General features: G+C 42.4%; 1 protein-coding gene across 5 annotated transcripts in view; it reads right to left on the bottom strand.

The window, feature by feature from the left end:
* Positions 1-4,268: 4,268 nt before the first annotated feature.
* Positions 4,269-27,197, bottom strand: part of rps6ka1 (ribosomal protein S6 kinase a, polypeptide 1) — a 79,156-nt gene continuing 56,227 nt past the window's right edge. For 4 of the 5 annotated variants that reach the window (XM_078175084.1, XM_078175085.1, XM_078175086.1 and 1 more), the window contains 20 exons: positions 24,112-24,228; positions 23,343-23,424; positions 19,523-19,603; positions 19,276-19,355; positions 19,011-19,117; positions 16,725-16,762; positions 14,501-14,643; positions 14,320-14,390; positions 14,113-14,201; positions 13,944-14,008; positions 13,707-13,809; positions 11,738-11,868; positions 11,224-11,349; positions 9,289-9,378; positions 9,024-9,182; positions 8,738-8,899; positions 8,570-8,646; positions 8,357-8,474; positions 7,654-7,791; positions 4,269-6,211 (listed from right to left, as the gene is read on the bottom strand). In XM_078175084.1, the coding sequence (XP_078031210.1) occupies positions 6,089-6,211; positions 7,654-7,791; positions 8,357-8,474; positions 8,570-8,646; positions 8,738-8,899; positions 9,024-9,182; positions 9,289-9,378; positions 11,224-11,349; positions 11,738-11,868; positions 13,707-13,809; positions 13,944-14,008; positions 14,113-14,201; positions 14,320-14,390; positions 14,501-14,643; positions 16,725-16,762; positions 19,011-19,117; positions 19,276-19,355; positions 19,523-19,603; positions 23,343-23,424; positions 24,112-24,228 (2,100 nt within the window). In that variant the 3' untranslated portion in view covers positions 4,269-6,088. Of the gene's footprint in view, positions 6,212-7,653; positions 7,792-8,356; positions 8,475-8,569; positions 8,647-8,737; positions 8,900-9,023; positions 9,183-9,288; positions 9,379-11,223; positions 11,350-11,737; positions 11,869-13,706; positions 13,810-13,943; positions 14,009-14,112; positions 14,202-14,319; positions 14,391-14,500; positions 14,644-16,724; positions 16,763-19,010; positions 19,118-19,275; positions 19,356-19,522; positions 19,604-23,342; positions 23,425-24,111; positions 24,229-26,277; positions 26,803-27,197 lie in introns of those variants that run through there. The other variant, XM_033643202.2, reaches the window with a different exon arrangement.

Raw genomic sequence — 27,197 nt, 5'->3', positions numbered from 1 at the left:
TTATCATATATATTGCATGTACCATATACAGTATATATATCACATGCATCTAGTAACATGATGATAGGGACACTAGCATAATGTCCTCCAAATATGCATTGTGTAACATGTGTTGTATGTAAAGAAGCTTGCACTGTGTTTGTGTATGTGTGCAGGGTGACTGCTGTGCTACCATGTAAACTGTACATTAACCTTGTGGACGTGATGTAAAGAGAGCAGGAGTGAGATTAAGTGTCAGTCTTAGGTTTTTGTGCTTGCATATGCAATTTAACAGAATCACAGGGGATGCTACGAGCAGCACGTCACAGCTATGAGAGAAAAACACAAACAAAAAGAACTGACTGTACTATTCAATTATTCAGCCCTGGACAGCGTCCCATTACAGCTCTGATCAGATTTGCATCCACTCTCACACACACCCACACACTCTCCCATCCTTCGAAGAAAACCCAGCCTCTATTTGAGCAGAGCAGCTTGAGCTGACAGCTGCAGTAAACTGAGGAGACAGGCCCTGGATAAAAACTGCACTACTTTCTTCTCTTCTGAGACAGGAGACAGATGATGGTGATGATGCTAGTTTTCCGCTGATCTGTAATCAATATCAGCAGCCTTGTTCTGCTGCTGCAGGCTGAGTCAGTCGCTCTGTATGTGTGTGTGTTTAAGTGTGTGTGTGCAAAGGAGCAGGAAGTCATTGCAGTGTGACTTACTGGCACAGTGACGTCAAAGCACAGAGAGCAGAACCCAATGGGAGGCTAAAATGTGTGTCAGTGTATGGATAATTTAAGACTGCATCTCTCTCTGACACCATTGTGTATCTTAGCGGCAGAAATCTCATCAGTGAGAGCAAGAGAAACCAGCAGCCCCAAAGTAGTACCAGCCGTTACTGTGACTGTTATGTAAGTGAGCGCTGCTGTGCATACAGAGGCTGATGTATGCGGTGATACTGAGACTTGATACTGTTAAACAGAATCTGCTGCAATGGTTCACAATGTTAGAGTGTTTGCATGCTGGAGGACAGAGAGAGCAGGAGGAGGAGGAGGAGGAGGAGGAAGAGATGGAATAACATGACAGATAAAATGCTCGAGGCAAGGAGAGCCAGATGGAGAGGCGCTGAAGCAGAGTCAGTTTCATGCATATATTGTGAGCTGTTTCCATTGTGCATGACTAAATATAATTTACACACGCACAATTTACATTTAATATGACAAACTGTGCAGCAGTTAAGTGAGGCGGCCGTTTAAAGAGGAAATATTTACATTTTGAATGAGTCAGTTACCACAAGTGGTTGAATAAAGTATAAAGAAGAGTGAGAGGCATCAGTCATGGTCAGTGCTAAGTGCCATAACAGAAAGCATTTAACTATGCAGAGCAGTATTAATTTAACTTTTACTTAAATGCTTGCACTTTATCTCCCTCCAGTGACCAGCAGTGGAAACACACCAAGCTGTGGAGCCACAGGAAGGCAGGAGCGGGGGGTCAGATAATTAGGTACGTAATAGAGATCCAACTCTCAGTGAAATTAACCCCGAGTGTATCTGCAGATACTAGTACTTTGTTTCTCCTTAATCTCAAATAAGTGTACTTCACTGCCTGGAACTACTTGGAATATTTTTTATGTAATGTAATGGGAGGTGAGAGATTGATGTGGCACTTAAAGCTCCTGGCTCAGTAACACGTGGAGCAGCCAGTGGGCATTGTAAGGCTTTCCGTCCGTTGAATTAACACATGGAACTTCTTACCTACAGAACTCAAATTGGATCCTGATTTCGATCACTTTAAACTCAACCTGAAACAGTTTTTAAAGAGGAATCAGTTATGCAGTCATGACTAATTTGGTGTTTCCTCTTCTGTGGTGCTAATTATGTGTTGCAGTTTGTGTCTTGTGTTTTATTGTTGTTTGTACTTTGCACTGTTACTGGTGTTCTTGTTGCTGAGTCTTTGGTATCTAAGGCCCAGCTAGGGACGGGCATTGCAAATTAGCTTAGGCTATAAATACTGTGGTGTGTGGCATTTCTGTATGCTACAGACTTGTCCCTATACAAATAATCTTTACATAAAAAATGACTGAACACATGTAACTGACAGCTGCTTTTAGAATGGCGTTCACAACTGGATCAGTAATGTCATGGCACATACCCAATTGACACAGATACCAATCTGCTGTAGTGAATTGTGTATCTCAGCTAAATACAAAATCATTTCTTCCTTCTCCTCTTCCAAAATAAAACCTGTTTAACAAGATGAAGTGTCACAGAGCCACAGAACAGACTACAACCTGCCCTTCATCCAGGACATGTCCGGAGTCAGGAAATGGGCAGGACACATCACTGCAGACCCTTCACACCCTGGACACATTTGGTTCAAATGTCACTTCTCTGTTAGGCACAACTGAATACTGTACGCTAAAACAACAACACACAAGAACAGTTTCTTTCCACAGGCCATCACTCTGATACACATGTAACATCAGTTACACACTGTCAGATCAATCCTCATGCTACAGCCTTTAACACTAAACATCCAGTGTACCTGTAAATGATACACTTTATAGTTTAAAAAGAGTGTTGTTTTTTTACCATGAACATATCATCACAGTATACACGGTCATATCCTGCAACCTCATGTTTATGAAGCGTATATATTCCAGCCAGTAGTGGGGCAATGACTGCTTTGCACAGGTACAAAACCATAAAATTGCATAATTTCACTGTTTGACACAATGCACTATTTTACCTTTCCCACGCAGCTGAACACAAGTTATAATCCAACTGGACACATACCTGTTCTCCATCTTGCTGTCTCTTCTCCATCTTGCTGTGTCAGTTTGGGGTAGCCACGTCAGCTCTGGCACAGATACACTTTTATGGCGTCTTCCTGCTGCTTTCATGTTTGGCAATCCTCTCAGAAAGATGTTTGAGATCATTTTCCCCTGCAGATCTAGTACCAGTCCACATTTAATCTGATTATCATTAGAATTATTTTACCAGTGGTTCAGTTTAAAACAATATCCCACAGCTTGTGGGCACCGAAGTGTTTAATCTCAACCTTTTCTTCATAAAACAGACATCCTCATTGTACTATGCAAGACTCTGCCTACTACGAGCACATAACAACAACAAAAACCAAATCAAAGTGCAGCTGGGCGGCAGGTGGCGTTAATCATGTGCCATTGCTTCCAGTGTTTTTCCAAAGTGGGGGCACTTGACATCATAAGAGTAGGGTATCCCCACATAGCAGCCTCTGCAGCGAAGCACAATCATACATCATACATCATCCAGAATCATTAAAGGTCCAGTGTGTGAATTTTAAGGGACATCTATGGGCAGAAATGGTACATTGAATTTATGTTTTCATTAGTTTATAATCACCTGAAACAAAGAATTGTTCTCGTTAACTTAGAATGAGCCAGTGTAGCTCCCACAGAGGTCAGAACAAACAAACACTAAACACTGGCTCTAGATAGGGTCATTGGCATTTTCACACCATAGTTCTCCTACACACTTACTACACTCAGGAGAAGTTTCAGTTCTGCAACCTAAAGGCTAGATGCTATTAAAGGATAACTTCTGCATTTTTTCAACCCCCGTTTTTATTTTCCAGTGTAAAGTGATCAAAAAGACTGATATGAGCCTATTTTTGAAATGGGTCCTGTATTGAGGGAGCCTGCAGCGTTTCAGAGCTGCAGAACGAGCTGCAATGGAGGCAAATGGGGCAATTGAGCATCGTCACTGTATGTCCATTAAAAGTGGTTATTTTTGCCACAGAGCAACTCAGATTGTTATTCTAAGTGTCTGAAGTGTCTCTTTACCTTTCACTTGATCTGGTTTGTTCCTTATTGAGTCAAAGGCATTGCTGCATTCACATGAAATCAGGTAGACAGCAGATTGAAAACAGCTTTTGACGACATGAGAAAAACACATCAGTCCACCGGAACAGCAGGACAGTAGGACGAAACATGCATGACAATACATTGCAGTACTGATGTTGTATTGTTTACAAAAATGGAATAAAATATTCATTCATTAATACATTCTCTGTAACTGCTTATCCTGTTAGGGGTCTTAAGGGGGTTGGAGCCTATCCCAGCTGAGATTGGGCGAGAGGTGGGGTACACCCTAGACAGGTCACCAGATTATCACAGGGCTGACACGTAGAGACAAACATTGACACTCACATTCACACCTACAGACAATTTAGAGTCACCTGTTAACCAAATAACAAATGCTAAATCACTTTAGGGTAAAACTAAAACAGAACAAGAGACACACTTTTTGTTGTAGCAACTGAATTTTTAATATTTGTAAGATATAAAAATCTTCATCTTTATCATACAATAACATCTTACCATAAATTTAGTCAAAGGAGGGAGAGTTTTGCCACCAAACAAGAATTAGAATATAACTTTGATCCCTTTTGAGGTAAGACAGCTGGTTCATTGATTATTTAGCCACACAGGTCTTCCCTTCTACACGCGTACAGGCCGTTTGGTTTGTTCATCATGTGTTATCCATGTAAGACATTCTGCCTCACCTGTAGGCCCAGGCACCGAGCTGAAAGCAGGACCTATCCTGTGAAGCTACTTACAATGACACACACTCACTCTTCTTCAGGATGTCTCAAATAGAGGCTCAATAAAATGAAAACAAGATATATAATCAACAGAGTCAATGGAATGATTTAAATACCACGTATGAAAGAGTTAAACACGAGACTGCTGAGGGTCTGTGTGATATTAACAACCAGTGATCTGACAGTTTTTAAAGGGGGAGAGAGGCTGTGTTGGAGTGCTTCAAATACAGACAGTTAGCCAAGCTCCTCCCTTTCACATCCCGAAACAGAAGGAGAGACCTGTACGGCATTAAAGTCCACAGACTATGATGTGCTCAGCGTGTCTTTCACTATTTTTAATCACCACGTTCTTTGGACAAAAAGAAAAAACAAAACGATCAACAACGAAAGCAGCCAACACAGGAAACAGCATTCAATATGCATTATCCAAGAAACACAGTGGAAAAGAAAACGAGAAAACAAAGCAAATATAGAATTTTAACATGCCACATTGTTCCTTGGGCAAGTTTTCTTTCACAGAAAGCCACCTATTTTACTAGTTTTTGTAGTAATAAAAATAATAGACATCTCAAATGGTTGCCAGCAGGTTGACCAAGCAGAGAAAAGGGAGCAGAGAGAAACAAGGAAGCCACATGACATCATCACGTCACCGGACCATGCACATGACCCTGCAGCATCCCGCAAGACAGCACACACACACACACACACACACACACGCGCGCGCGCACACACGCACACATACACACACACACACACACACACACACACCCTCACACTCTCTGTAAAACAAAACACAAGCATAGAGTGACATTAACCAAAACATCAGCATTTGACATTTCCCAGAATCCACGTGTCCTGGCTGTACCGAAGCCAAGGAGGCATTTATGGCAGAAATGTTTAATATTCATGTTAACAATGCTCTTTCAAAAAAACATTGAACAGCAGTTGGACAGTACTGTGTTGTTGTGCTGTCGGCACAGATTGATTTTGGCAGCACACCCGGTAATATAAAGCTCATCAACTTTACAAAAAGAACAAGAAGACGGACAACGAAACAGGCAGACGGACAGGCGTGCAGCAAGCTGGATGACAACCAATCACAGCAATGATGAGGAGAGAAAACTGTCATTGTCACAATCGAAAAACATGGCTGCATCGTCTCTGGGGCTGGTCATGCACGAACACACTCACTCACACATACGCACACACACCCACACACAGCACTAATACATCTGCCAAAAACCTGCAGCCATTTTTTTTTTGCCCTCATCGCCCCCCAGCTATCTTCACGATCTTTTGCTAGTCCAAGGGGACTGGCAGACAGCAGCTGACGAGCCCGAACAAGGAGGATGATAGCAGACAACTGATGTCACAAGATGGGGGCAGGACCACAGTCAGTGTTCCTTGGCTGGTAGAGGCGGGTGGACACTTGAGTCCCCGTGCAAGCTGACTGGGTGGTTGGAGCCAGGAGGTGCGGTTTTGGTCAGTCTCCAGTGAGCCGAGCGGTTGTTTTGAGTCTCTACAGGGAGGTGGAGGGAAGCTTCTTGACACGCCTCTGAGCTAGGAAGGAGCTTTCAATTGGCTTTAGCTCTGGGGTTGGTTGGGAGTTCTTCAGGGCAGAGTAGGTGGCTGCCATCGCACCCTGTGCAGAAAAAGTAGTATGGTGATTGTAGCTCAAATAACCAACTATCCAAGATGTGGGTTTGAAAAAGAAAGCCACTCAACAGCAATTACAGTCATTTTAAAGGAATACCTAACCCCCCCAAATGACCATTTGTATATCAATTAAGTGGGATTTACACTTCTGTAATGAACGAACGCTGTACCTACAGCGTACGCTCTGCGTCAATGCTGAGCCTATGCCATAGCCTGACATGCACCTCCCCAGAAATATGACTGCATGTCATGGTGACGAAGACCTGCTGCCTACGTTGCCTCTACAAATGTCTACAAAACAAAGCTTTTATTTACTTTAATTTCACAGATAAGAAACAATAAATTGTAAAGACAATAAAGCCTCCACAAAAATAGCATTTTATGTCTATGTGTGATTTATCCTGGCTTCATATGAGCAGAGGAAATCTCTGTGAGTTGCTAGGCTAATTTATACAATGTAAAATGCCATAGGCTTGTGCTAATAAAATTAGCATGTTATATTTGTTTGGAAAACGTGTTTAGTAAAAGACAGTTGTTTTGTCGGTGAACCTTGTGAGTTGAACTGGCACCTAATTTTGTAACATTACCTTTGTTAAATGTTGCTGTTGTTCCTGGCTTCATATAAGTAGAGGAAAAGTCTGCTAGCCACGAGGCTAATTTATACAATGTAAAATGCCACAGGCTTGTGCTAATAACGTTAGCATGTTGTATTTGTGGGAAAAATGTGTCCAGATAAAGACAAGTGTTTGTCTGTGAATGCTGCGAGTTATAGTGAAGCTGATTTGTGTACTTGTGTTTAAAATTGTTGCTAAGCCATGTTTAATGTGTGTTTTGGGTGTGTTTTGAATCAACTAAAGTTTACAGCACTTCAAAGAATTCCCACCACCGACCAGTGTTTCAGAGGTGTAACTGCAGAGTGACACTGACACACCATGGCACAAGTATAAATGCTCACATAGGCGTAGGCCACATGCGTAGGCTACAGCATAGGGTCTGCACAGAGCTGATGCACAAGTATAAATCCTGCTTTACTCACTTTGTGTCCCCTTAAATTAGTTCAGAAAACGTTTTTCTTGCATGCTGTCTGCTTTTGTTAATGGAGTCTGGTTTTGAAAAAAACATGGATCAATTTTAGTTCAGTTCCCTGTTGGAGAAGACGATCAGTTAGTAAAGTACCGAGCATTCGCCTGGACAAATGAGACTTAAATTATACAACACAAGTTCGTAAAAAAGATGTTTTGTTATAGTTTTGCCTTTGTTAAACGTGGACCCCGATGATTTTAATTCATCAAGAATTTTCGAAATTTCTGGATTCTTCAGTCATCCGCAGGCATTGTGAGAAAAGTTTTCTTCAGAAATTAAGTGTAACACTGAGGTGAGTAATTTGATATAGTCATTTTGGGGAAGTATTCCTTTCATATCTGTTACCTTGACCAGTTTGGGGTCCTGGTGTGGGAGCTGGCTGTTGGGTAGCTTGTCTCTCTGGACAATCCAGGGATGTTTGAGGACCTGCTTAGCAGTCAGTCTCTGATGGGGGTCCACATGAAGCATCTTGGACACAAGTTCCTAAAAGGAGCACACAATAAATATGAAATTGTGACAGAAGGAAACTTGAGTTATCTATGAGGAACATGAGCAAAAGAGATGTCAGTCCAGGGGCGAAACTTGCTCATGTGCTGGCTTAACACAAACAGAAACGCCTGTTTCAGGGGGAGAAGGGGGGTCATCAGGGATTGGCTGTGGTTGGCGAGACGTCACCATTACCCACTTGTGGGTGGCTGGCCGGCTTTTGGCCCTACCCCAGAGAAGGTCTATTTCTGGTGCAGCTTGGAGTGGCACAGTGTGCCTTAACTGATAATTGAAAAATAAATTGGTGCAGCATGGTTTGACTTGGTGTGACCGAAAGTGGTAATGGAAAAAGGGTATTAACTGCTTTGAATGAGAGCAGGAGAGTTTAAAGGGGGACTGGGAGCTTGATGGGGTGCTGTTTCCATGTGGTTCTAGTGTGCACAGTTACTCTTGTTTTGTTTCTATATATAACATTGTTTTTTGTTTTTGCACTGAGAAACTGAAGGGGACATGTCTTCTCTTGCCCTAGAATAAATCACACCCCTGTGCCAGTCAGGTCTACCTTGGCAGCCTCAGACACAGTGTCCCAGTTGCCACCAGTCAGACTGAAGTGACCATTGCCTATCCTGTTCAGGATCTCATTCGGAGTGTCCTCAGGTCCGTTGGCAAATGGAGTAAAACTGGTGGAGGGAAAAGAGACAGATGACAGAGTGAGTATGAAGAGCAGCGAGAAAGAAAAAACTGTCAAGAAAAAGGTTTAAGAGTTGGTATTCACCCAGCCAGCATGGTGTACAGTAAGACTCCCAGACTCCAGATGTCACATCCTTCATCGTAGCCCTGACGCTTCAACACCTATAATGAGGTTCACATTTAATGCAACAGTCTAACACTGTGAAGTTTCAACAGCATTCAAGGAATGAGACTGACAAGTGACTCAGCTCACCTCAGGAGCTACAAAGTTAGCGGTGTAGCACGGTGTCATCAGCAGGCCGTTGTTGGCACGCAGTTGCTTAGCAAAGCCAAAGTCACAGATCCTGATAGACTCTGGATTCCCTGATTCATCAACGTAGAGGATGTTGCTGGGCTTCAGGTCTCTGTGCACCACCTGGAGGACGGAACAAAACAGGAGGGAGTGATACAGACAGAAGAGAGGGGTTGGTTTGAGCTTCATGCAGATGTTTGTGTCCCCAGAAGACACTGACACCAGAAGTTTTTCTAGTTGTCCTCACCCCCTGTGAGTGCAGGTACTCTACAGTCTTGGTGATGGTATGAAGCACAGCGCTGGCCTCCCTCTCCGAAAAAAACTTCTGTTTAAGGATCCGATCCAGCAGCTCTCCTCCACGCATCAGCTCCGTCACCATGAACACCTGCTTACCATTGTCGTACACCTGAGACAGAAACACACACATGATCATATCACCAGCTGTGACATTCGGCACACTTACTGCCCTAGGCAAACACTAGTGTGATATCAGTGCATGCTATTATACTCACATCCTTCAGTGTTATGATGTTGGGGTGCTGTCCATATCTAAGCAGAATCTCAATCTCCTCTGAGGGGTCTGTGCTGGTCTTGTCAATCATCTGTCAAACACAAAAACAGAGATGAAAAGTTAATATTTCAAGACTTAAAAATACACATTTTCCCTCTTACCTGTAGCGCTGTAAATCAGTCTAGATTGTTTCGGTGCGAGTTGCCGTGAACTTGAGATATCGGCTGTAGAGATGTCTGCCTTCTCTCAAATATAATAGATGTATATGGCACTCTGTTTGTGGTGCTCAAAGCGCCAAAAAAATACATTACTCTTTCCAGAAATCATGACCTGGTTACTCAAGATAACCGACAGACCTTGTTGTGAGCAGTTTCATGTTGGAACTATTTATTTTCTACCAAACTACACCCATCAACTGTATCACCATGCCGAAGGAAGCGTGCATCTACTACTAGCTCACCTAGCACCACTGAGCTAGCTAAAGGCTAGTTCACAATACACGATTTTCACCCTGATTTTGCGTTGTGGAGACTATCGTAATCTTTTGAGTGTTCATACCTGGCGACGTGTGTTTCTGTCAGCGGGAGTCTCGCCAACTGCGTTACGACCTGTGTGTGCAAACCACAAGATTTCTCCACCATGCCCTCGCCGACAGAGCCCCAGATAACGCGGTGACGTCGCCAAACTACGTTTTTTAACTTGGACACAACACATGGTAAAGTCATGGATATTCTGCCCAGTGTTGAATCAGATCTGCTTCCAGGGCCGCGCTCCCCGTGATCCTGTGGACGCAGCCATTGTTGTTGTTGCTTGCCGGCTTGTCAGTGGTGCCAGATCTTGGGAGAGAAACAAGCAACCAGGGCTATGGAAACAAGCCCAAAAGAAGCGACGGATATATATAGAGAAAGGCGGCTTTTAGAGAGCAAGCCCAAATAAGCAACTCCACTTTAGAAACAAGCCCAGAAAACTGCAACCCACAACTACCAATATTTGTAAGCGACTTCACAAAAAAACAAGCCCAAAGTCGCAGCTAATAAGCGGACCTGGCAACCCTGTTGCCGGCTTGTCCTGACATTTCTTCCGTCCTCCTGCGTGCTGTCGTGTCAGACTTCTCCAGTTTTCTAGCCAGATATCCAGTCCCAGTCGCAGACGAGGGGGCGTCTTGCTTGTAGGCTTGTTCACACATGAGGACTCGTCGTGGCAGACTATCTGCCGACTCACCGCCGACCCAAGGTGGCTCTCAAGATCCTCTGCGACAAATCGTGGTGAAAATCGCGTAATGTGAACTAGGCTTAAACCGTTACAGCTCAGCTGAAGAGGATGCCATTAATGTTTGCTTCTTGCGCTATCACGAGCACAAGCCTCTTATCCATGAGTAGATGCACGCTTCCTTCTGCACGGTGACTGTCGTGTGACTGTTATTTCATCAAACCATATCAAATCTGCATGGGAGGCAGATCTTGGTGTAGAGTTCACTGAGGAGGTGGTGAATGAGAGGATGAAGAGGATCCATCTAAGCTCAAATAATGCTAGACTGCAGTTGATTCAGTTTTAAGTCACGCATAGATAACATTACTCCACAGAAAAGATCAACAAAATGTATCCTATTCTTGTTTGTTTTTTGGGTGGGTTTTTTGTATGTGGGTCTAGTATGTCTGTTTGTCTGTTTTTTATATGTAATATTCTTTTTGAGATGTAAATTTAATATAAAATATGGAAAAAAAGCACCACAAGCAGAGTGCCATCTAGTTCCATTATCTTTGAGAGAAGGCAGACATTACAACAGCTGATATCTCCAACACTTGGCAACTCACACCAAAACAATCTAGACTGATAAAAAGTACTACAGGTATGAGGGAAAGTGTGTATTTTTGACTTTGGGTTTAACCATCCCATTATGTGGTATCAAGTCATATGTCTGTATGCGTGTTCATACCTTGACAGCGTATTCTGTGTTGGTGGCTTTGTGGACGCATCGTTTACAGACGGAGAAGGAGCCCATGCCGATGTCTTCCTTCAGTATGTAGCCGTCGCTGAACAGCAGGTTCTTCCCGTGTAACTGCTGCAGAGGAAGAAGAGCGGATGTAAGCGAAGGTATTAACTGACAAAGCTGATGAGGTAAAGGGATGTCAGTGGTTCTCCAAAGGGAGCTGAATCTACTTTTTCTTTTTCTCCTGCTCGTTGTAAAACTGTCTCTCTCAATCTAGCACACAGAGCTAATTACTGTTCCTGTCAGGCATGAAAAGAGGATCTGAAGGCACCTCTGTTAATCCATTTCATTCCCTTCTTTCTCTGTCTTTTCCCATTCTTTCTTTAGATAGCTGTGTAGTCAGTGATAACACAAGACTGAAAAAGGGAGGAAATCACTAGACTTTTAAGCTTTGAAAGTGGATCTCCTGGTAGGTAGTTCAAATGAAAAGAAACACACAAAAGCAACAACTTATTCTGACCTGGACCACTGGGTGCGGCGGGGGCTTGACCTTCTCCACTGAACCTTCCTCCTCCAACAGAGTCGATGCAATAAAGCTGAAGCCTCTGAAGAGCTGGTGAGCTCCAGCACTGGGGGGCACGCCGGGGGAGTCTGGAAGATAGTGAGGAAAGTCAAGTATTAAAAAAAGTTATAGTTATATGCACTGGAAGTGATGTTATAGAGATGTACGTATTCAAATGTGCAAATTGCAATAAAACCCACTTTCAAGCTTATGTATGTTTAATGAGCACTGCTATAATAAAGGGTTATTGCATCTTAGTGGTGCCGTAGTCACACTGGTGTCTCCTTTAAATTAAAAAACGTCCGCTATTGATTTTTTTTAAGCTGAGAGAGGACAAATATAATACTTCCACTGAACTGTTTTCCGGAAGGAAATAGACATGGAGTCAGTTAATGCTGGCCTAACACCAAACAACTTTTCAAGAGATTTCACTGTGGCAGACAATGAGTTTCACCTCAGTTGGTGCCCGCTCCAGTGATCTAGAGCGCTTGGTTTAAGATGGTCATAAAACTCCAAACTGTCTTAAGTCAGTCTTTTTCTCATCTTGCTTTTCTGACAAAATCAAACATGTTCAATATTATCATACGTTTTTTTACTTGGCTCATGCAAGTACTCAAGTTCAATGATGTGAATATATTCAACAACCAACAGCTGCGCTCTCTCCAGCACCACACAAGAAGCAAATGAGTATACATTAAACATGTGGGGTACTCAAGGAGGTGAACGTCTTGGTTTTCCTGTACTGTGGAAATGGAGGAGAGCTCAGATGACAAATTCAAAAGGTAAAGTTTGTATGCAAATACAGTTATTTGTATGGAATATATTGATGCTGAGTGAATATCTGGAGTTATGGGTCTTTGCGGACTAAGGCTGCAACTAACAATTATTTTCATTGTCGACTAATCTGTCGATCATTTCGTCGATTAGTCGACCAATCATTTTATCGTAAAATGTGTTCAAATGTTGAAAAATGTCGGCCTGTCTCTCCCAAACCCCAAAATTATGTCATCTAATGTCTTGTTTCGTACTCACGCCAAAGGGTTTTAGTTCACCGTCATGGGAGAATGTGTAAAGCTGCCAATATTTGAACATAAGAAGCTGCAACAAGAGAATTTTGGGGTACTTTTATAGTACTTTTCTATGAAAAAAGACTCAAACCAATTAGTCAACCACTAAAACAGTCACCAATTATTTTAATAGTCGATTAGTCATCGATTAGTCAACTAATTGTTGCAGCCCTATTGTGGACACGTAAGGAATTGTTAGTACATCACATTTCTTACAGGGAGTTTGGTGTAATACTTTCCACCAGGAGCAGGATGGGAGATAATCTTGAGAAATGTAGTTAGAGTCCTGCAAATCATGACCCTGTAAGATCCCCAGTCTTTAAAAATCTCATAGCCTGTGATTAAAAACTAACACTGTATTTGAGAGCCAACTCTAGACAAGCTTGTAAATTTACAAGTGGACCAGATCAAATGCCTTGCGCGAGAAAGCTGCTCTTGATTGGTCAGAATTTCCATGTGGGAAAAATCCAGGAAGTAAACAAAACATTGAAGAAGAGTACACTTGCAAGATAAATGTGACACTTTCTATTGTCACAATGGAGGGACAACTACGCAGGTTGATTTTAGCGCTGGTCATCGTGGACTATATTGCTGTCATTGTTCATTTTAATCAAACCATACAGTTTGAAAACGAGGCGCAGTTGGTTCAGATTGAGGTCAGAACACGTTCTCACCACAAACAAACCGCACCAGAGTGTGTTTGTAACCAGACCGAGACCACTTCTTCAAGAAGGTCTGGGTGTGGTTGTTTTGGTGCGCACTGCGCGATTGCTGTGTTCACACCTGCCCAAACGAACCGCACCCTTTTCAGAGTCTTGTCACATTTGGTAGGCATAATAGTAAACATGCAGCTCTCTGACCTTTAGGAGTGCGGGAGGTGAACTCTGAGTCAAAGTAGAAGGTGTCATCTGGACGAGCCACCGCCGGTTTGAACGGAGGTTTTACTTCTCTTCTGAAGAGTTTCTAAAAGGAATAAACAAATTTCAAATACAGCACATAGTTGAAGGTTTTCCTCCCACAAACATCAGTGGTTGCTCTAAATGAAAATCCTCTGCATTTTTTACTGTGCATATATTGAAATATCCTCAGACACTCACATTCCAGTCTATGGTGGAGAAGAAACCATGCCGTTTGATCTCCTCTGCACCATCAGCACCAGACCCTGTAAAGAATCAACAGTAAAATCTCAACCAGAGACACATATATGAAGATACACAGCCTTTATGTTGCCTTTGGTGAACATAATATTCATGAGTTGATACTAACCCAGTCTGTTGGCGGGGTTCCTCTTGAACAAAGCCCTGAGCAGAGACTGGGCCTCTGCGCTCAGGAACTGAGGCATTCCTAGACGTGCCCTGCAGGGAGAGACAGACGGCACGCAGCCCAAATTATTTCACCGGATATCAAGAGAGGCATTTTCAAAAGCAACAGTATGTGACTACTGGCTTCTGTGTCGGATCGCTGAATACTCACTTCAGAATCAGGTTCATAGTTTCCTTGCGGTCCTTCCCTTGAAATGGCAGCGCTCCAGTCAACATCTCAAACTGGGAGACAGAGCATATAACTGTCATCTACATGTACGCTCATAGACACAGGTGCAGTAGAACATTTGAGTTTTACATGAGAATGAAGGCTTTAAAATGATCCAGCTCACCATCAGTACTCCAAATGACCACCAGTCGGCACTGTGGTCGTGTCCCTGCCTGTTCACAACTTCTGGTGCCATGTACTCAACAGTACCACAGAAGGAATAAGCTTTCTTCTCATGATCGATGGCTTCTTTACACAAACCGAAATCTGGAAAACACACCACAGGACACAGTCAGCTCATCACTACCCAGCATCGGAGTGCAGCACCCTACTGTAATGTGTTATTCTAAATGATATACACAAAATCTAATATGACTAATGTGCATCTTTGGTCACTTATTTTACAGCACTTCAGTGTTGACATGATAATGTAACGTCTAACTTTGATGCAATAACTTGAAACATAGTGATATTTTGTACCATTTTCAATACTGTGGGTAAAACTGACCTTGCAGGCAGACAAGTCAAAATGTTTATTAAAAGATAAATACAAGACATGATGACGACCACTTTTCTTGGTCAGTAGCAGAGAAAAGCAGAATGACTGTAGCAAACATATCGCCACTGCAGAGGATGAATACTGAAACTGTTTCAGATATTCAAAATATTCGTATGTATCAATAAATTGACAACACTAGAGCACTTTTAATTTTGTCTTAAAGGGATAGTGCACCCAAAAATGAAAATTCAGCCATTATCTACTCACCCATATGCCGAGGGAGGCTCAGGTGAAGTTTTAGAGTCCTCACATCACTTACGGAGATCCAAGAGGAGAGGGGGTAGCAACACAACTCCACCTAATGGAGGTTTACGGCGCCCCAGATTCAAACGTCCAAAAACTGTGCACCGCACTCATGTGTGCGCACTTGCACGAGACCATGAGACATGGGCACCGCGTTCATGTGTGTTCACATGTGTTCACGTGCTTTTCGCTTTTGCTGGGTACAGAGAGGCAGTTAGAGCTACAGGCTACAATGAGGCTAAAAACAGACTTCAAATGACATTTTTCCAAACAACTTTTTATGTCGGGGCTTCAAGACACTTGGATCACTACGGACGAGCAGTATGGAGATATTTTGTGGTTTTAATTATGTCTTTTTGGACGTTTGAATGTAGTTGAGTTGTGTTGCTACCCACTCTCCCCTGGGATCTCTTATGAGGACTCTTCACCTTCACCTGAGCCTCCCTCGGCATATGGGTGAGTAGATAATGGCTGAATGTTCATTTTTTGGTGCACTATCCCTTTAAGCATCACTCATTTATTTTCCACAACCACTTATCCTGTTAGGGGTCGTGGAGGGCTGGAGCTTATCCCAGCTGACATTGGGCGAGAGGCGGGGTACACCCTGGACAGGTCACCAGACTATCACAGGGCTGACACATAGAGATAGACAACCATTCACACTCACATTCACACCTATGGCCAAGTTAGAGTCACCAATTAACCTGCATGTCTTTGGAGTGTGGGAGGAAGCCGGAGTACCTGGAGAAAACCCACATTGACACAGGAAGAACATGCAAACTCACACCCCGGGGTTCTAAACCTCCACCCATGGTTCAAAGCAGGAATTCTCTTGCTGTGAGGTGACAATGCTAACCACTGTTTTCCTCTGTTCATTATTTTGCATCTACACAATGTAATGTTAACTATTGTTCACATATTTTATTTTGCTCTTTATGTTAAATTGGGAATGTGCAGGTAATGAGAGTTATGTTTGGCAGAGTGATATATATAAGGTGAGATGCCACTATTGTTGTCGATGATCAGTTGTCCTACATTCTTTTTCGGACATTAAAGTGGATCAAGTTACACAGAGAAGCTGTCCCCGTGTTCTTACTTCACCCACAGCCTCACCCTGTGACAGTTAATTCAGTAACTAGTAAGTTTATAGGTAAGACAGGAGAGAGAGAAACCTGCCTCTCAGTCTAATAAACACTATTTCACAGCACTTCCTTCTGGTCCATTTCTCCCTCAGTGTGACTTCTTATAATTGCCTCTCTAAAATCTGCGATGGTCACCTTCGGTTCAATGGTAGCAGGACCCGGGAGTAAATAAGTGGTGTGATTATGGATGACGATAGAGGTAGACTGAGAAGATAAAGCGTAATAATTAACTTGTACAGGCCCATATGCATGAGGATATCTGGAGTCAGCGAGATAAGGCTGTCACACCACTGTGAGTAATGAAGGTCATCGAGGTAGAGGAGAGGAAAGTGTGTGGGTGTGATTGTGTTTGTGTGCGTCCCTGATAGAGAGACTGGGTGTGAAGGAAGAAGTAGGAGGCTCACCTGTGAGTTTGATATGTCCCTCTTCATCCAGGAGAATGCTTTAAGAAAGAAACGTCAAATTAATTCACTCATTAAGACATGTCGTACCGCACATTCTGCTTGCAATATAATAATAACCTTTACGATATGATAACAACCTTCCTAGCAGCACTGCACACTATGAGCGAGGGGGTACTGCAGAGGCTGAAGAATGTATATCAACAACCGATGGCAGTAATGCACCATAAAAAGTAGCCACGTCCCAATTAAAATGCAGAAGACAGCTGATGTAAACAAGACAGGGTTCAAAACTTGAAAAGGTTTCGCGAATGTTTAATGAGGCAGGTTTGCAGTCAAAATGTTTGTTCAGCCTGAGGGACACACACGAGGCGTTTTGGTGAGGAATGAGAATTGTTCAAAGTGCAAATTGAAAACTCCACTGGGTCCCTTTAAAGTTCAATACAATGGAATAACTTTTAATTCCAAGCGCTGAACAGAAATGGATTTGCCACAGCCATCTGGGACGCCACAAACAAACACACTGCAGCCTACAACTGAAGGCAGCAGTCTGGAAACATGGACAATTAGAAAGCAGAAGCCTACAATGTAAGAAGAGCAGTCAAGGAAACAATAAGGAGCTTACTGCAATGCACAGTTCGGAGGAGGTGATTGGACTGCCTTGTGTAAAACCATATGACAAATAAACTGATTGTCTGATTAAAAATCTCATAACTGTTAGGCAATGGGGAAAAAAATCGATACAGCATGGTATCGTGATATTTTGCGTGGCGATATTGTATCGATACACGGACGCTAAGCATCGATCTTTTACACTATACATTTTTGCAAATACACATTTTGATACAACTTTTTGTACTAGAATAATAAAATCAATTGCTTATTTGGTCCACTAGATGGTGCTGGTGAGGTCAGCAGAGGTCTCAGTCAGCGGCAATTGGCAGGAAGTTCATTAAAACAAAGATGGAACCACTGGAGAAACAAATCAGAAATGCGCAGTCGGTATTTAAGTCAAACATCCGGACTTATTTTGGATTTTTTTAACATGGAAGAAAATAAGGACTTGGATATGACCCATGCGATTTGCAAGCAGTGTCATATGAGAATAAAATACTCTGGGAATACGATGAACATGAGGGCTCACCTCACACACCACCATCCAGAGATAGCGTTAGCTGCTGACGGCCAAGCTGACACTAAACTCCCTCTGCCGAAAAAACCAACCGACACTGGACACACTTAGCTTGACAAAACTAACGTTACCCTCCAACTGCGAGAGCGAAGAAAACAACACAGTCCATCACCTACTTCCTGTGCAAAGATCTGCGTCTATACTGTGTTGCTGAAAACAAAGGCTTTTGTTACATGCTAAAGACACTGGAATCCAGGTATGTGACTCTGTTTTGACGTTTTATCACCGACAGAGCTGTACTGAATTTATACAATGTAAAATGCTATAGGCTTGTGCTAATAACGTTAGCATGTTGTATTTGTTTGGAAATATGTTTAATATAAGACAGTGGCTTTGTTGGTATACTTTGTGAGTTGTAACAGAGGTAAATTATGTATCGTTATCTTTCTAAATGTTGCAATTGTCCCTGGTTTTATATGAGAAGAGGAAAAGATCGCTAGCGGCTAAGCTAATTTAATTTAAAATGCCATAGGCTTGTGCTAATAACGTTAGCATGTTGTATTTGTGGGGAAAATGTGTCCAGATAAAGACAAGTGTTTGTCTGTGAATGCTGCGAGTTTAAGCTGATTTGTGTACTTGTGTTTGAAACTGTCTCTATTAAGTCATGTTCAGTGTGTGTTTAATGTGTGTTTTGAATCAACTAAACTTTACAGCACTTCACAGAAACCTCCGTCGCCAACCAGTGTTTTGCAGGTGTAACTGCAGAGTGACACAGACACACCACCGCACAAGTATAAATGCTCACAGCAGTGTAGGCTACGGCGTAGGGTTTGCCACACGAGTACAAATCCTGCTTTAGACTACTCCAAATAAAAGCCTCTTCAGAGAGCACTGCAGCACAGATAACAGATTTTCCACAAAGACTACAAGAAAGTTGCAGTTGGGGATTTATGAGATGAGAGTTGGCGTTACAAATGTACAACTGTGCCAAGTTTGAGGAATTTTCTTACTGATGGCCTGTGCAGTCTAAAAATATTGAAGAGAGAGGTTGCTATTGTCTGTCACATGACTGTCCAGATGGCTCTGGATCCAAGACTCATAGTTCATCTTTTGTTTACATGTGTTTGTGTGTGTTGAGTGTGTCCATTTGCTCTTACTTTTCAGGCTTGAGGTCCCTATAAATGATGCCCAGGCTATGGAGGTGGTCCAGTCCTAACGCCAGCTCTGCTAGGTAAAACTTCACATCCTCCTCTGTGAACATCACCTGGGAGGCATGAGACACAGGAGAAGAGATAATGAATGAATGAATGAGAAAGAATAACATCACAAGAGCAAGACAATGGAGAGATCAAGTGCGATAAACGACTGGACCTTTTGGACTCAAGGCTAGCAAAACACCAAAATCCAATGCATCACTCTCACCTCTTTGGACAGTCTAGTGAAGAGATCGCCTCCTCTGAGAAAGTCCAGGATCAAGTACAACTTCCCTTCAGTCTGGAATGCTACAAACACACACGTTTCACTCAAATATGATTCAACAGTATGTCAGGAAACATTACTGAGGAAAGTTTCTGGGATTTAAAGCAGTAAGACAGGCGTGAAATCGTAGATCCAATATTTCCTAGGTTTGGAAAGTAAAATGAAATAAAAAAGCTTTGGGCTGACTTACCATAGTGCAGTTTGACAACAAATGGGTGGTTGACGTCTGCCAGGATGTCTCTCTCCATCTTGGTTCTCACACGGTCTCTCACTGAAGGATGAACAAGAGCCCAGAGTTAAACGCGGATGTATGAAACTTTATTATTGAAAAGTAGGCTGACAAAGCCCTCCAACAATTTTCACTTTACTCACTGCGGTCTCGAAACAGCAAGGACGAATTAGGTTTGCAAAATTTGGTTTCATGTTGGCTGCACAATAAAGTCAGAATCAATACTTTGCTGGTTTATAATCGCAGAGGCTGTCGGGGGCCACGCAGAGTGTCAGTGTGGGACTGTGTGGAAGCTGTGCACTCTGAACAGTGAGTAAAATGAAACCAGTTTATACTCTTACATTCAATTCTCATGCCAACAAAAATAGAATGTAAAGATGAAAAAAAAAAATCTCTACATCTGCACACTGTGAAGTAACCACATCATTGTTGGGGACCGTGTGAACAAATCTGACACCACGACGTTTACTGAGAGACCACCTGTACGCAAAGTTAAAAAAAAAGAAATCCACTGCAAGCTGTGGTCGTGTGCTTACAATCTCTGACTGTATATAGTCCCCCATCAGTTACAGGAAAAGATACACCCTTTTACATGAAACTGAGGGTACCGCCACTTCAAAACAAACATTGAAATCACCACAGAAACCAAAGAGAAAGCTTTTTAAAAACAGTCCAACATGAACTTGAAGCTAAGTAAGCTGCAGCTCTATAAAGGCAATAAATACATGGTTGCAACAAATGTTTGCTCTCATCATCGATGTGAGAAAATAGTAAGCAATGCAACTGGGCTGGACAGCCACTAAAAAAGGTTCACAGGCTGAGATCAATGCAAAAAGTCAATTTATTTAGGACATCCCCGCACAAACAGTTTTTAAAAAGTGAATTAAAACAGCAGCAAACGTTTCAGCACTGATGATAGTCAAGGACTGAGATGTTTACTGCTGTTTTTATTAACTTTTTAAAATTATTTTTTGCACTTTGAGCCCCTTTGCTTTTTGTGCAGGGATGTCCTAAATAAACTGATTTTTTTTTTGCATTGATCTCAGCCTGTGAACCTTTTTTGTGGCTGTCCAGCCCAGTTGCATTGGTGTGCGGCAGGGGTGATTGCTCTGAGACAATCAAATATGCACTATTGAGTTTACATTAAAATAAGAATTTACATTGCATTAAACGTGTGCTAGGATGCGTTTGAACATCATGACTATGATGTTCAAACGTCAGCTGTTTATCACCAGTTTTCAAACGTAACCTCCCTGACATACATTCCCATGTCAGCATGGTGGACGCGGAGCCTCCAAGCATTTCTGTGAGATAGCGCTGAGCTAGTCTCGCCACCAGACAATCAGAGATCTCTGCCTTCTGATAGTCTGGGGACACTCCTTTCTAAAGTGTGTTTAACACACCAGTGAAAACGGCCGGCAACAAAGCAACGCCTCGTGCATTTTTGAAACGGACACGTCCTCCCGGAAATGTGCGCTCCCCCTTTTCTCGTCTGCAAGGACACAAACACACAGAGAGCTTGAAAATGGATGTCGAGAGATTAAACTCCGTTTTATCAAACGTGTGCTCAGTCCACAAGATTGTGGAAATTAAGGACTTACAGCGACTTGAGCCATTTTGTACCACTACACGTGTTTCTAGTCGGACTATGTTTACGAGCACAAGAGTTCAGCGAGCGACCGAAGGACCGCCCTGCAGATTTACTATTGGTTCTGCAATGTAGGGAGTTTTTTAAACTCTGAAATTTTATCCGCCCATCTAAACACAAAATCAGGGAGAAAGACATCAGTCTTTAGTTAAGCAAAGCGTCTAAAGGCTGACTTGTGAGTCTAGCGCTGAAAAATTTGACAAAATTGTCATTTCCAGGGAGGCTCAGCTTCCCTGGGACCTAATGGAGCGGTAGGCGGGAGAGGACGCTCGGTGTCTGCATGGTGATTGGAGGAACTGTCTAAAAGGCGGAACCCCTTTATGATTGACAGCGCTCCACATTTCAAGCTCAGTCCCATTCGGATATTTGCGAGTGGAGTCTTCTGACAGAGTGCCGTTCCTTATTTCCATAAGCAATATAGCTCATTTTCACCGTTTGTACAGTGCAGTTCAGGTGTTTAAACCCATCTGAAAATCTGTGGTTCTATGGCATGACTGTGGTTGAAAAACGGCTTCAATGAAATGTTCCTTTTATAAGTTACTGCCTCGCTACAATATGACAAATTTTATGATGTAAACTTAAAGTGAGCTTCCCCTGTTTGAAACACCAGCAGCCGCCACTGGTGTGCAGGTAATCTCCTTCTTGGAGAGACCTTTCTTGGTTGTCCATTGTACTGATACACTCACAATAATCTTTTTTGTTGCCTTAAGTAGGTGCGGCTTCACAGCAGGTAGTGAGCAGGGGCCAGACCGTAAGCAGCAGGCATCAGAGAGACACAGCGCCAAACAAGAGTGAATCTGGAGTTTGCCTTTATTTTCACTTTCGCCGTTGAGCGTGTTTACGATCAGTTATTACAATCCTGCATAGTACACCTTTAAAGTGATGACTTCAAATTGCTTATTTGGTTATCAAACTTACTGTGGATTAATTTTTTGACTATCAGCTAATTGTTTCAGCACTTAATAAATACATAAAATTCACTATCATTAATGCAATGATAAGCCTGTTGGTGTGCTTTAGAACAGAGGCCTGTACTATGAAGCCAGTTCAACTTACCCAGGATATCTTTTCCTTATCTGGCTTGACTAACCCTAACATTGGCCATCTGGATAACTGGCACCACAAAGCTGGTTAACAACTAGCTCAATCAACTCTGGGTTTTTCCATCCAGCCACAAGTGCGCTCATGTGGAGGAAGTGGGGGTGTTAATTACCAGAGACACCATCAAAACCATAAATGAAGTAGGCTGCTTCATATCATATGAGATGAAACGGTACTGAAAGTGTCTGCGACTACGAGACAGTAAAATGTCAGTGGCGTGGGATGTAAATAATACTCTGTAATCTAATAATGGAAAATTATTTTACTATCTAGTTGGAAGATGACGAAACTACTCTGAATTTATCACATGAAACACTTTAACGTAACGCCAGACTGTTTCTGCTGCTTAAGTAAAGAGTGGAAAAGTAGCCTATAGTTAATGACCGATGACATCTATCTGACCCACATGCTGCATTCATAATAACAGGAGCCAGTTAACAGTGTATGGATTATTTTTCTTTATTTTCTATATTAGCTTTTTTTCCTAGTTCTCATCACGCAGATTGTCTGATGTTATTTTGAGCCGCAGTGATGATATCAGGGTGTAAATTAGCAACACTATCTCCGCAGACTAAAATAAACTTTGCAAAACTTTGCAACTTTGCATTAATGTGTAAACTATCTCTCCATTTGTTTTAAAATCAGTGGAAGCAGAGCCCCGCAACAATGAAATGATTCTACTGACCTGTAACAACATGTATTTGTGCTCTTTTTTACCCGAGACTCTCGACTTTTGTCTATGGATACTTTTTTTTTCAGTGATCTGATTGGTCAGAGGACAGGTGTTGACAGGCTGTGATCTGATACCATGAAGTTGCAGTTCAGCATGAGATGTATTCCGGTAAAAAGAGAACCAGCTTCGTAGTACTGAAAACCCAGAGTTAACCCTGAAGTCACCTCGCTAACTCCAAATCCTGCGTCATAGTACAGGCCTCAGGTTTATATAGTTAATAGACAGGGGTCAGGAAATTTAAACCTTTTACATCGTCCCACTGTGGTGACACCACTCAAGCACATCGCAGGCTACTGTACCTTTCAGTGTGGCCTTCTTGAGGACCTTCATGGCGTAGAGCTGGTTGGCATCAGGATGGGTCACCTTTCGCACCAGGAACACCTGCATAAGCAGAACGAAAACCCTCTTACATCAGATCAGAGATTGAGAGTCTGACAAGCGCATTCACAGAAAGTTTGTGTTGCTTTTGCAGCTGCTAAACCTGCACAAAAAGGATCTGTGTAATTCTCAAAGCACCCACAAACAGGGTAAATCCACCCCTAACTGGATATCAGTGCTCCTGTGCCAAAATTGGCATCCGTTTATTCAAATGAGCTTCACTGCAAACACAGTCCAAATCACGAAGATCAGCGCTAACAGCTGCACGCAGTAAATTATCAGCGTCTTTAGAGACTTGCTGGTAACTGAGGCGCGCTGACAGACTGGGATATTAAATCAAAAAAAACAGTTTATATCTGTCATGTTTAAATTCCTAGTCTGAAGTTTTGAGGAATGTCTCTGCAAGTTTTCTCTCTGCCATTACTCTGCAAAGGCGACATTCATACTTTGCAACATGGATGAAAAAAAAGGCCGATTGTACTCAGCTGCAAAACTTTATAGCCGTGTTTGCTCTGTAATATGACTAGTGCAATATCTTTTGGATCAGACCTTGAGACGGGGCAGATAGCGGGTTGCATATGGTGCACAATTCATGATAACATCCATAATCGCAATCCACTTTTTGTGACTTCACATCTAAGAGTGCAAAGAACAATATCAGACAGAGCGAGCAGCACAGATAGCAGTTACCTTTCCAAAGGATCCCTGCCCCAACACTTTGAGCAGTTCAAACTGAGAGGCATCAGCCTTCTCCGAGCCCTCCTTGACCACATGGGTGATGTTGATCTCCTTGATGTCTCCATCTTCCTGAAAGGTGCAAAGTAGAGGAATAAAGTTTAATACAGCAGTCAGTCATCGCTGAACAAACGGCTGAAACAAAGAGGACACTATGTTCGAGAAGATTGTGTAAAAGACCTAAAGTGTCAGATTGTTTGCTGTGAAAAAGGAGAAGTTCTCTCACAGATGTGTCTGTAAATATCACTATATCAAAATCAAATACTTTGGAAAGAGGAAGCACAGAGAAAATTGAGATGTGTGTGTAAGAATGAGTGATAACACCCTGTGGTTCTGGCCAAAGTAGTTTCTGGAAATGATGGCGACTGCAACAATCACAAACAGCATCAGCACAGCAGCGGTGCACATTTCAAACAATGCGACATGCCTCCAGCGGTTCCTTTCTACGTTCTCTGTTTATCCAGAGACTTTTAAGACAACGTCTCAGTTTCTTTACAGGGTGGAGCACCGGCACTGCTCACAACTCCACCACATCTACACACACCTGACCTGGTGTCAACCTCACCCACAACACCCTACAGATATGCATAAAAGCATCAACAATGTCAACAACAACACATCCCTTTTTAGAGACCGGCTTTTCAGTTCTCTGTACTTGTACTGCCCTGAGTTTCACACCCTGTGAATACAGCGAGCCACAGCGCTACAGTTACCTGCAGGGAGTGTACTAAATTCAGCTGATTGGTTGGTGGGGAAACATCTTTGTTTTTTTACTTCAACCCTCGAGGATCACAGCTATTTGCAGAATATTCTCAAAATTTGAGACTGGAAAGTAAAACATCTTTCCTGTTCTTCACTTTGATTAATTGACTTTGTCCTCTGCAGACACCTTTAACAACAGACAAAACATTTCAGTCTGTAGTCGTGTTGATCTGTGGTTCCCAACTGGTTCAGCCTCAGGCTCCACATTTCTCCTTAGTCGTCATTTATATAAGTAAAAATATCACGTATTTGCTGGGTTAATCTTCTCAAATGTAAAGTTTTGTTGTTTGCTGCTTACTGTTTGTCTTTTTTGGACTGTGGTTAAACAAAATAAGCAATAAAATGCACAATTTTGAGGCTGTAAGTGATGGGCTTTTGTCACTTTTGATATTTTATGGATGAAGTTAGTGCTGAACAATCTGTTGACAGTAGAGCTGCAACGATTAATCGATTAGTTGTCAACTAATAAATTAATCACCAGTTTATTAGATGACTGAATCGATTAATCTATTTGAGTATTTTTAGAGAAAGAGACAAAACTTTATGATTCCAGCGTCTTAACAATAATATTTCTGACTTCTTTGCTCCGTTGTGACAGTAAAATGAATATTTGAGGTTATGGACAACATAAGACATTTGAGGACGTCATCTGAGGTTACAGGAATTACCGACTGACATTTTATAGACCGAAAATAATCGACAGATTAACCGTAAATGAAAGTAAGTGTCAGTTGCAGCCTTAGTTGATGGATAACTGATAAAAGCCAAATATTTTCTTATTTGCTGCTTTTCTTTATTTCTTATGATTGTTTATTGAATATCTTTTTGTTTCAGACTGTTGTATTGATAAAACGAGCCATGTGAACACATCTTTTTGGGTACTGGGAACTTGTGTTGAGCATTTTTCAGTATTTTCTGACGTTTTAAAAATAAAGCTGCTGATTAATTCACTTAAAAATAAACATCTGATGAATCAATACTGAAAATGAATTAGCATCAACTTGAAACTAAATCATTTATCTGTTAATCACAAAAAGCCTGATGATTAAGTGATGGAAATGATAAAGTTTCAGCAATACAGTGTAAACAGCCAACACCACAGGCCACTGCAGCTTGGGTCTCTATTTGACAACAGGAAACCAGAGTTGGTTGAGCATGCAGGCTCTCAGCTGCACCCTGTTTCTACACAACCACAGATAACAGCGAGCATCATCTGCACTTTGCAGCGTTAATAGATCCCACTTCCCTGCTTGTTCATTTAAAAATTACCGTGCTTACCAACAACACGGCGCCACTAACAGCTCCCTGGAAACTACTCAGAGTTTATCAAGATGCCAACATGAGGAGGTATCACTTTACCGTCCAGTGGTTCCTCGGCGTAGGTAAAGTGTTAGCAGTGCTGCTGTTGTCTGTTGCAGGTGTCGATCTGCAGCTGTTACCGTGCGCGGGGCTGCCAGCCAGGACTTTGTTCTTTTTGGACAGGTAGAGGCTCAGCAAGCGGCTCAGGTTGAACTTCCTCTTGTCCTTTTCCATCTCAGCATTGCCAACACTTGTGCTTCATCATCCTACCTAAGCCCACAACAAGGCAAACCGTGCTACCTGCCATACATCATCTCAAGGCTCACCTCGGACTCATTTGTGCACTCATGTCAGAATTAAATCTGTGGACATCCAGTAAATATGGAAAAAAATCTCTTCCCTTTATCTCTCTGCTGTAATATTTTATTAACTCTTCATCTTCATTTTCTCCTCTAATATCTCTCCTGTCCTCCCCCTCTCCATTGCTCTCTGTGCAGGTCTGATTAGCCCTGTGTGTCCTCAGTGACTGACTGCAGCTGAAGTGAACTGGAACCAAAGCGGGCAGGAAGGAAGAGCCTGCGCTTATTCTCACAGTCCTGCACCCAACAAGTCCCACACGCACATCTGCGGCTGAGAGAGAGAGAGAGAGAGAGAGAGGTGGACTGAAACTGAAACAATAGAAAAAAAAAAGGAGAGAGGTGCTACGAGAGGTGTTTCTGAAGCCCTGACTGAGAATCATACATGTCACCACATGTTTCTGTGTTACCAGTGTTTTTGCCTCCAAAGTGGTCTGACCCCAAAACCCAGCTCTATACCACTTCTCTTTACCCACAATTCAACAGAGCAGAAGTTAGAGGACGTGAAGAGGTTTGTACGCAGAAAGAGGATGAGAAGCGTAAAGACGATTCGGACGAGTCACTGCCTGTGGATGACAGAGACTTTCCTGTCTGGGGCCAGGCATGTCCCTCTCTTCCCCCTCA

This window comes from Epinephelus lanceolatus, chromosome 15 (genome assembly GCF_041903045.1).
Source record: "Epinephelus lanceolatus isolate andai-2023 chromosome 15, ASM4190304v1, whole genome shotgun sequence".
NCBI lineage: Eukaryota > Metazoa > Chordata > Actinopteri > Perciformes > Serranidae > Epinephelus > Epinephelus lanceolatus.
This window is presented reverse-complemented; position numbering and strand designations above follow the sequence as displayed.